At 40.3% G+C, this 11,020-nt stretch overlaps 1 protein-coding gene and 1 long non-coding RNA gene across 2 annotated transcripts; both read right to left on the reverse strand.

Annotated features, from left to right (window-relative positions):
- Positions 1 to 468: 468 nt before the first annotated feature.
- On the reverse strand, positions 469 to 7,262 carry LOC139389594 (POP5 homolog, ribonuclease P/MRP subunit). Its single transcript, XM_071136435.1, has 5 exons — positions 7,008 to 7,262; positions 6,784 to 6,926; positions 3,213 to 3,362; positions 2,793 to 2,876; positions 469 to 1,035 (listed from the first exon to the last, which is right to left on the reverse strand). Exons 1-5 carry the CDS (start codon positions 7,025 to 7,027, stop codon positions 956 to 958), a joined length of 477 nt encoding a protein of 158 aa, XP_070992536.1. The 5' UTR covers positions 7,028 to 7,262; the 3' UTR covers positions 469 to 955.
- A 1,442-nt stretch (positions 7,263 to 8,704) lies between these two features.
- LOC139390094 (uncharacterized) lies at positions 8,705 to 10,973 on the reverse strand. Its single transcript, XR_011629463.1, has 3 exons — positions 10,496 to 10,973; positions 10,105 to 10,249; positions 8,705 to 9,459 (listed from the first exon to the last, which is right to left on the reverse strand). It is a non-coding gene; the product is annotated as an uncharacterized lncRNA (long non-coding RNA).
- Positions 10,974 to 11,020: the final 47 nt, after the last annotated feature.

The raw sequence follows: 11,020 nt of genomic DNA on the forward strand, positions 1-11,020 counted from the left end.
CTGCGTGAACTTTTGAGGCCAGCCACCCGGACAGCTGATGAAACTGAGGAGTATTACTGTCTATAATAAAGCCCTTTGTGGGGAAAAACTAATTCTGATTAGCTGGGCCTGGCTCCCATGTGGGTGGGCCTGGGAGGGCATAGGCTGCGCCACTGCCCAGTCATGTGAAATCCATAGATTAGGGCCTAATGAATTTATTTCACTTGACTGACTTCCTTATATGAACTGTAACTCTGTAAAATTGTTTAAATTGTTGCATGTTTTGTATCTATTTTTGTTCAGTATATGAAAGATACGCTCCAAATGTTTCCAAAACTGTATAACGTGTATTTGCGTTTAGACAGAGCATTTGGCCCGCATTGGAGCGTTGCTGCATTTTTCCACAAGGCTAAAGGGGACACACAAGGCTAAAGGGGCCATCCAATGGCTCAATGTAATGGAATTGGAGTCATGAATAAGGACTAATGGTTGGCTTGCTAGAAGAGATTTTATTATTATTATTTTGCTTTCATAAAATGTATACATAACAGTGCAGAAAGTAACATTAATTATACACATTGCAGAAATAACAAAACTATTTATGTACACATGTCCAATGTTTTATTTGCTTTGTTTTAATGAGCTCACAGCTGATCTGCATTCACACTCAAACAGCTGCATTGAAGCACCAGGCTCTCTCTATTCCAGGGGTATTCAACTCTTAACCTGCGATGTCCGGAGCCTCCTGGTTTTCTGTTCTACCTGAATTAATTGCACTCACCTAAATCAGTCCCTAATTAGAGGTGAACAATGAAAAACGTAGAACTGGCTTCGAGGTCCAGAGTTGAGTTTGAGGGCTCTATTCTGTCATGAAATCCATCAGCCCAGTAACAGAACTACCTGTATTGGGATTAACAGTGTCTTCCCAGAGGTGAGATACACTGCAAGTAGCAAGAGCGTCAGAATGATGTTGGAGTCACTCATCCTCCTCTTCATCATCTGCCTCTTTTTTCAGGGTGCAGCTCAGTACTGACTTGCGGATCTCTGATCTCTCTGCTGCACAAGGAAAGACAAACAAAACAGCCACAGTATAGTTTGTTCAATTCTCAGTTCAATGTTTTGAAATCAAACTAGATGGTAATTGTACTAGAATTACAAAAGCAGTGTGACATGCTTTACCTCTTTAAAAAATTATTTTTGTGGTAATGGTAGAAGTTTAAAAAGTTTTACTTTAACATTTAAAGTAAAGTCATTTTGAAGTATGTATGGTTTTGAAAATGTTTTATAGTAGTGGTATTGTCTGCAGTAGTAATGATGGTGACTGGTTATAGTTAAACATAGGTAGATGAAAAGTTAGGATAGCCTGAACATATGAAAGCTGATTTGCTGTATCTAGCCTGAATGGTTCAATAATTAATGTTGGAGTTATTTTACGCTAATTTATATAGTTATAGTTGATAAACTTAAATCATTTGAAGTTAATAGCCTGAGCATTTGAAAGGTGGTTTGGTGTCCCTAGCTTGAACAGTTAAAAAATTACTGTTGGGGAGTTATTTTATGCAAATGTCTTTAGTTCTAGTTTATAAGTGTTATAGAAGTAGATAGCCTGAATGTTTTAAAGTTGGTCTTGTAGCTTAATTGGTCAAGGAGCAGGGCCATTTTCAATTACTACCTCTGCATTTCTTTGGTTCTCATTCAAACCTATGTTAATTTATGCACATTTTAAAATGGTTAGTTAAATTATAGTATCAAAAATCTTTTGACAAGCAATCTAAGTATGGTCAGTCAAAACATCTCAGCGTTGGTTTGGAGTTAATAGCTTAAGCGGTAAAAGATGAGATCTAGAATGATACTTTTTTACCATTCTAGCGCATGGCCCTTTTTTGCCATTGAAACGCATTTGGTATCCATACCAACGGCTCCGTTTGGGCTGCTCGATGACGCAATATGTAAGAGCTGTTAGCTAACATTAGCTAGCTGCTTTTCATCACTCTAAACTGACAAACAGCTGTAACCTTTAAATTGGTAAAATATATTTTTGAGCGCGCACACTGGACGCTCTGGCCGAGGAGTGGGGTTGGTCCGAGCGTTCTGGCCACACACGGCAGTCAAGCTAACTGGCTAACGTTGGCTAGCTACTTCCAGACACAAATTTGAGAATACCTCACTCTGACCATTTTACTCACCCTATTTGTAGGTTATCCAGAGTGTTGGTGACTAACTTAACTGCTGCTGGCAACAATTCAATCATGCTTTTTTTAAACCGACGTTTACTGACACCAGCCATATTCAACGGGTGTTGAGCGTTCGTTATTCTGTGCTCTGGCACACTCAGACGAGAATACTCTGACATCGGAGTAGATTGCAAGAGTGAATTTACGAACTAAACTGATCGCAAAGTGGTCAAATAAGCCGATGGGTCAAAAGTTATTGTTTACAGTTAATATTGGAAGTGATGTCACAATGAGGCGCTTTAGAAAGTTGAAAAAAGTCCCATTAAAGTGAATGACACAAAGACTGCAAAATTATGTTTAAAAAATATGAAAAAGTTACGCAAGCACACAATTCCAGACCTGTCCGCACATTTTAAAAAGTTTGAAAGGCATTTCTATTTTAAACAGTGTAAGAGGAGTAGCATACAAAATAATAACAAAAAGTATATTTGCTTTGGAAGTCCCACCTAATTATAGCTTCTCTGTAACCTGGTTGTTGCCTATTCAACATTGACTAGATTACTAGGCATATGTGTCTGCAATGAGAACAGTGCATGGGTAAGGAACTGATGTACAAAAATAAAGCAGACCCTTGCATACCTTCACTCTGACAGAGGGGGAGCATCCGGTGGAGCTGCTGAGTATTGTATCTGACCAGAAATTTCTGACATGTCCGGATCGTTCCTGCATAAAATTAAAATAAGTAGACATTGAATTTGCAGTTAGTTACCTTCAGTGCAAAATATATGTCTTTGTTAAGTTGATGACGGCACTAGAGCTGGTATATTTTTAAAAAATGGTACACTTGAGTTTATAAATGTTAAATTGTAATTAGTATGCTTTGATTAACTGAACAAACTTTTTTCATATAAGCCCTCTTAGGTGGAAGACAAAACAGTTCAAATAAAAACAAGTTGGAAACCTGTCCTTTTTTATGTGCAAATAAATACAAATAATGTATGTGGCGTCCCAAATATCAGCTACAACTTGTTCATGCAAAGGGAAGTTGGTCTGTCTTACCTCCCACATGCAAACAGTTCAGAAAACATGGCACTCTTTGCCCTCGGTTCTCTAGACTGGTGATGAATGGCAATGCAGACCAGATGAGTCTGTAGTGGCTCTTCCGACAGCGCAGGAACACAATTCCAGTGTGGGCATTCAGATACTTCACTGAAAAATATAATTTATTCATTACTTTTATGAATTATACTCTGCCTTTTACTTTACCCCCAACCAATTTAAGTGACACGTGGCCACAGCGCCCACCCTGGATGGAAAGCAATTTGGGGTTAAATCAAATTGTATTTGTCAAGTGGGACGTAAACAACAGGTGTAGACTGACAGTGAAATTTTTACAGGTCCTTTTCCAACAATTAAACAGTTAAAGATAAAACTTTTTTTTTTTTAAGGAAAATAAAAAAGGAATAAACACACAGTGAGTAACAACATGTCTAGCCTATAAACAGGGAGTATCAGTACTGAGTCGATGCTCAGGGGTACCAAATAGCTACCCTGATTATGTATACTGAGCAAAAATATAAATGCAACAATTTAATGGATTTTACTGAGTCACAGTTCATGAGGAGATCAGTCAATTGAAATAAATGCATTAAGCCCTAATCTATGGATTTCACATGACTGAGAGTACAGATATGCATCTGTTGGTCAGCTACCTTAGAGAGAGATAAAAAAAATAGTTACGAATTTTTGGTTAATTCAAACTGCCATCGCAAAAAATAAATAAAAACACCAGGGGGCACTCTGTTTACAACGTTGAGATCAGCAAACCGCTCGCCCAAACGTGGTCCGCGGTTGTGAGGCCGGTTGCACGTACTGCCAAATTCTCTAAAATTACATTGGAGGCAGCTTATGGTTGAGAAAAATAACATTAAATTCTCTGGTAAGAGCTCTGGTGGACATTACTGCAGACAGCATGCTCCCTCAACATTAGACATCTAAGACATTGTGTTGTGTGGCAAAACTGCACATTCTAGAGTGGCTTTTTATTGTCCCCAAGCACAAGGTGCACCTGTGTAATGATCATGCTGTTTAAATCAGCTTCTTGATGCCACACCTGTCAGGTGGATGGATTATCTTGGAAAAGAGAAATGCTCACTAACAGATGTAAACAAATTTGTGCACAAAATTTGAGAGAAATAAGCTTTTTGTGCATATGGAACACTTCTGGGATCTTTTATTTCAGCTCATGAAACCAACACTTTACATGTTGCAGTTATATATTTTTGTTCAGTGTATTTCAAAATTATTCAGACCCCTTCTCCACATTGTTATGTTGTAGCCGTATTCTAAATAAAAAAAAGTTGATTTACACAAACACACAACCCCATCATGACAAAGCAAAAATAGGTTTAGACATTGAGCAATTTAAAAATAAAACAGATGTACCAGTATTCAGACCCTTTGCTATGAGACTCAAAATTGAGCTCAGGTGCATCCCGTTTCCATTGATCATCCTTGAGGATATTTCTACAACTTGGAGTCCACCTGTGGTAAATTCAATTGATTGGACATTATTTGGAATGGCACACCTGTCTATATAAAAAAAATCCCACTGTTGTTAGTCCATGTCAGATCAAAAACCAAGCCATGAGGTCAAAGGTAATGGCCGTTGAGCGACAGATCTGGGGAAGGGTACCAAAACATTTTTGTAGCATTCAAGGTCCCCAAGAAAAGTGGCCTCCATTCTTGAACGGAAGAAGTTTGGAACAACCAAGACTCTCCCTAGAGATGACTGCCCAGCCAAAACAGGGCAATCTGGGGAGAAGGGCCTTGGTCAGGGAGATGACCAAGAGCCCGACAGTTCATCTGAAGATGGGAGAACCTTCCAGAAGGACAACCATCTCTGCAGCACTCCAACAAATCAGGCCTTTATGGTGGAGTGGCCAGACGGAAGCCACTCCGTAAAAGGCACATGATCACCTGCTTGGCGTTTGCCAAAAGTGTCCAAAAGGCCTGACCATGAGAAAGATTCTCTGGTCTGATGAAACCAAGATTGAACCTTTTGGCCTGAATGCCAAGCTTCACATCTGGAACAATCCCTACGGTGAAGCATGTTGGTGACAGCATCATGCTGTGGGGATGTTTATCAGCGGCAGGTACTGAGAGACTTCTCAGGATTGAGGGAAAGCTGAACTTCGCAAAGTACAGAGATCTTTGACAACCTGCTCAAAACCTAAGACTGGGGTGAAGGTTCACCTTCCAACAGAAAGACCCTACGCACACAGCCAAGACAACGCAGGAGTGGCTTCGGGACTTGTCTCTGAATGTCTGAGGCCTGGACTCAAACATCTCTGGAGAGACCTGAAATTAGCTGTGCAGTGACGCTCCCCATCCAACCTGACAAGAGCTTCGGAGGATCTGCAGAAAAGAATGTGAGAAACTCCCCAAATACAGGTGCCAAGCTTTTAGTGTCATACCCAAGAAGAAGAGGCTGTAATCGCTTCCAAAGGTGTTAAAACAAAAGTACTGAGTAAAGGTCTGAACTTTATGTAAATGTGATTTGTTTTTGTAATGAACCATTTCTTCATCTGTTTTTGCTTTGTCATTATGGGGTATTGCGTGGAGGGGATTTAATTTATTTAAAAAAAATATTTTAGAATAAGGCTATCACAAAACGTGGTTAAAGTGAAGGGGTCTGAATACTTTCTAAATGCACTTGGGGGGGGGTAAAGTAACTATGCAACACGATTGATATAGTAGCAACAGGATTGATATAGTAGCAGCAAACATGTTGCATCAGTGTGTGTGTTGGTATAAGCCTAAGACTGTGTGTGCAAAGAGTCATTGCAGGTAGTCCAGGTAGCGATTTGGTTAGCCATTTATCAGTTATGGCTTGGGTGTCGAAGCTGTTCAGGTTACTGGGTTAAGTGCTTTCCTCAAGGGCACAACGGCAGTGGTTCGTACCACCAGCATCCCCCTAGCTGCACGTTGAGTTCCAACAATATCACTTATCTTATGTGGTGGGAAAAGTACCCAATTGTCATACTTGAGTAAAAGTATATGTTTTTTAATAGAAAGATACTCAGTAAAATTACTACCTGAGTAAATATACTTAAGTAAATAATTTCAAATTAAGCAAAGCAGATGGCACCATTTTCTTGTTTTTAAAATGCACTGACAGCCAGGGGCACACTTCAACACTCAGACAATTTACAAATGATGCATGGGTTTAGCGAGTCTAGCCAGCTCAGAGGCAGTAGGGATGACCACATTCTCTTGAAGTGCATAAATTGGACAATTTTCTTGTTCTGCTAAGCATTGTAAATGTTACGAGTACTTTTGGGAGTCAAGGAAGCTGTAGGGAGTAAAAAGTACATTCAGGAATGTAGAAGGAACAGTTCAAATAAAGTACAGTACACATAAACCCCCCCCCCCCCCCCCCCCGAAAAAAAAAACCTACAAGTAGTACTTTACGCCACTGTCAGTTAACTAATCTGAAATGTTATCGTAACCCTAGTCTAGCATAGTGGGCTGCAAGCCCTTTTCAAGTGTATACTATTGCATTAACGTTACTTTAAGTGATCAAATCACATTGCTTAACTACACAAGGACTGATTCCCTTTATCACTACCTGAGAATCCGAGGCTGGATAGTGCAGCGCCATAGTCACCGTGCGCTCGAGCTACTGCTGCTTTTGTGGCAGTGTAGATGGCTCGGTCATCTAGCAGTGACAGATTGCGTCGATCTGATACGCAAACTTCACACAGCAAATATCTGCGAAGAAACGCGTTTGATCAGGAGGGGAGAACTTAATAATTGTACACAATAGCAACATGTAAATACGAGCTATTTTACCTGGATTTCAGTCGCACCATTTCGCTCAACACATGTCGATGTTTCTACTTCCGTGTTGGGTAATTTAACGAATGACAACTCGTGGTGGGGCTCAAGATTGATTGACATCATGATAAACCAATCGCGATCTTTTACCAAAATAAATTTAATGCGCAGATGCAAACTCAGAGGAGCTCGAGTCTAGATTGTCTTGGCTAGAATGGATACAGTTTATGTCCTAACTGTTGTCCTACCCTAATTATCCTAACCTGCTACGAAAAGTCAAATCTGACAAAAAATGTAGCCTATGCGGATGACAACACTATTACACGTCAGCTACTACAGTGAATTAAATCACTGCAACACTTAAATAGCTGCAGTTAGTTTCAAAATGGGTGGCAAGGAACAAGTTAGTCTTACATATTTCAAAGAGTAAAAGCATTGTATTTGGGACAAATTGTAAACTAAACCCTAAACCTCAACTAAATATTGTAATAATTAATGTGGAAATTGGGCAAGTTAAGGTTACTAAATTGCTTGTAGTAACCCTGGATTGTAAACTGTCATGGTCAAAACATATTGATACAACAGTAGCTAAGATGGGTAGAAGTCTGTCAACGATAAAAGGCTGCTCTGCCTTTTTAACAACACTATCAACCAGGCAGATCACACCTGGACTACTGTTCAGTCGTGTGGTCAAGTGCCACAAGGAGGGACCTCAGAAAATTACAATTGGCTCAGAACAGGGCAGCACGGCTGGCCCTTAAATGTACACAGAGCGCTAACATTCATAATATGCATGTAAATCTTTCATTGCTCAAAGTGGAGGAGAGATTCACTTTTTGTTGACATGCTGAATGTACTGAGGTATCTGTTAAAACTACTAACACACAGCTCGGACACCCATGCATACCAAACAAGACATGCCACTAGAGGTCTGTTCACAATCCTAAAGTCAAAAACAGACTATGGGACGCGCACAGTACTGCTTAGAGCCATGGCTACACAGAACTCGATTCCACATCAGGCAACTGATGCAAGCAGTAGAATCAGATTTTAAAAAATACACCTTATGTAACAGTGGGGACTGTGAAGAGACACACACACACACACACAGGCACAGACACACATTGACATGATAAGACACGTATACATGGATGTGGTATTGTAAATATGTGGTAGTAGGATAGTGGCCTGAGGGAACACACTTAATGTGTTGTGAGAAGTGTTCTGAAATGTAATGTCATGTAATATTTTAAAATGTATATAACTGCGTTAATGTTGCTGTACCCCATGGAAGCAGCTAATGGGGATCCTTAATGAATACAAATATCCTTTCTAATCAAATCCAAACCCCTTTTACATGGCTTCTGCCAACAGAATATATAACTACTGTAGTACTACTGACATTTTTACCTCTATATGCAATGTTTCCCCCTTTGACTGTATTATGAAACTGAGTTTAAGTTGTTGCCTCTAGAACTGAGATGCAGTGCCTTAGACCGCTGCACCACTCAGGAGCCCTAGCAAGAGAAGGTCTCTCTGTCAGCTGAGAGAAAAAAACCAACCTGTTGCTTGAAAACTGCAGGTAAAAAACAGGGTACACAACAAGCGAATCACACATACATAAGATACAAGACAATTAGATTTTTGCCACAGTTTAGGACTGTACCCTATTATGAACAACTTTTGTTTAATGCAACAAAAAAAAAGAGAGACAGAGTTTCGCCAATTTAATAAGATTCAGTTTCAATAAAGGGAAAACAAACACATTTCCAATAAACATATGTGATTATATACAATATTTGCATCTTTACAAATCAATATCTTTCATACAAAACACAACAACATAGATAATTTAATATATACAAGCATTTGCTGAAGTGCAAAGAACCCCTTGGGGTATAACATCTTAAAAATATATAGATTTTGCAATTTAAAAAAAAATGTTAGGTAGTGAACACATCACATCCACTGCCTTCACATAACAGTAATAAAAGTTGTTGCCCTCAGAAAAATAAATGCAGCTTCATAGACTTGAGGACATTCGAGACAACATGGAGATGGGGTTATGGAGCATCACAAGGTAAAATGTGATAGTGTGTACAATCCTGGTTTGTGTCATCTTTATCTGTAGGAGAAAGCAATGAATGGAGAGTGTAATAGGTGGACTCCATTGTGCTCACAAGATACCTCCACTCCCCCCCTGTCACAGTTCAGGGCAAGGCCTAACTCCACATTGGTCAGCAGGGGGTGGGCCCCCTCCCCCCAGAGATCAACATTGGTATCCTGCAGAGACCATGGTGCTCCTGGCCTTTCTCGTGGGCCCCCACTTGAAAGCTCCCCCACTTTCCGCATGCCAACTAGGCTTGGCCCCCCTATGGCACTACCAGCTGCCTCCTGAAGACCTTGGAATAGGAACAGCAGATCAACTTGAAGCTCCAGAACGTTTTCCTTTGACAGCAAACTGTATCTGTGGAATAAAAAGGTGAAGAGTGGAGTCAGGACTGCAAAAATCGCTGAAGTTGGAGACTTTTATTTCCCTCACCAACTTTAAACATCTGCTATCTGAGCAGCTAACCGATCGCTGCAGCTGTACATAGTCCATCTGTAAATAGCCCACCCAATTTACCTACCTCATCCCCATACTGTTTTTATTTATTTACTGTTCTGCTCTTTTGCACACTAGTATCTCTACTTGCACATGACCATCTGGTCATTTATCACTCCAGTGTTAATCTGCTAAATTGTAATTATTCGCTCCTATGGCCTATTTATTGCCTACCTCCTCATGCCTTTTGCACACAATGTATATAGACTCTTTCTTTTCTACTGTGTTATTGACTTGTTTATTGTTTACTCCATGTGTAACTCTGTGTTGTTGTCTGTTCACACTGCTATGCTTTATCTTGGCCAGGTCGCAGTTGTAAATGAGAACTTGTTCTCAACTGGCCTACCGGGTTAAATAAAGGTGAAATTTAAAAATAAAAAAAAGGACCACAGTACTTTTGCCTCATAATCACAACTTTCAGTTTCCATAGATATGGAATATAGTTATTTAAAAAGTTGAGGTAATACAGCTAAGTATGTGTATCATCATGTCAACTAGGACTCTTACCGTGTGGGAAGCTTGCGTTTTGCCATGTAGGAAAGGACAGGCTCAATGTTCAGGTGTTGAGGATTCAACACATAGAGATGAATCTCAGCTCTCATTACTGTCACTGACAGAATATCCTGACTGAGAAGGAACTCCATGTCTGTATCTAATGGGGGGGAGGAGAAACATTATGTAAGGCCTAAATTAAAGAAGTACTACTCAGAATGTGACAGTGGCCCCATTCCTCCTCACTAGAATGACTGTTATCTTCTATAAAACCTAAGTCTTAAAGGCACTTTGAATGTAGATTCTTTATTGTAGGTCTGTCTACACAGGCCTACTTATTTAGTCCAAGAGTAGGCACAATAAATGGCTGATAATCTACTTCAAATGACTGGATTTAGATTCCTACCTCCACTGATACGACCCTGAATCCCCTTGACGCCTCTGCAATGGAAATGTAATTGACAGCAACGATAGACCCGTCTGACAAAACGGAATAGCGGTTGCTCTGGATAGACTGCACGCCGTAAACCTCTTTGGGGGATTGAAAGCACCCGAAGACGATGTTGCTGTGCCAAATCCATCCGGAGCGCGTTGGTTTCCATCCAAGGCACTGCCAACAGTGCGCAATGTTGCCGCTGTGTCGCCTCGCTCTCCCGTCGCCACCGTCTCAAGATATCTGTGTGTAAAGTCTTGTGTCCATCCTGAAAAGTGGATGACGTTGACAGTAACTCCTTAACCGCGCCACACTGTACTCCAATTAAATGAGTAGTCATAGATAGACACATTAAGGCAATCCAAAATAAGGCTGTAAAAACCATGGTGGTGGGTCCGTAGTTGGAGTGCTCCACTAGAGTTGTACCAGCTCGGTCCAGTAGTACAGCGTTACTGAAAAGGACCGCTTATCTCCGTGGTTTAAGGGGTATGCCCTTAC

Source organism: Oncorhynchus clarkii, chromosome 30, assembly GCF_045791955.1.
Source record: "Oncorhynchus clarkii lewisi isolate Uvic-CL-2024 chromosome 30, UVic_Ocla_1.0, whole genome shotgun sequence".
NCBI classification, from domain to species: domain Eukaryota; kingdom Metazoa; phylum Chordata; class Actinopteri; order Salmoniformes; family Salmonidae; genus Oncorhynchus; species Oncorhynchus clarkii.

Excerpts from the sequence above, each read along its gene's own strand:
- LOC139389594 (XM_071136435.1), bottom strand. The coding sequence starts at position 7,027 with ATGGTGCGACTGAAATCCAG. Across the intron at positions 6,927-7,007 it reads ATGGTGCGACTGAAATCCAG|ATATTTGCTGTGTGAAGTTT; the intron begins GTAAAATAGCTC and ends GTTTCTTCGCAG. Across the intron at positions 1,036-2,792 it reads CCCCCTCTGTCAGAGTGAAG|CAGAGAGATCAGAGATCCGC; the intron begins GTATGCAAGGGT and ends TTCCTTGTGCAG.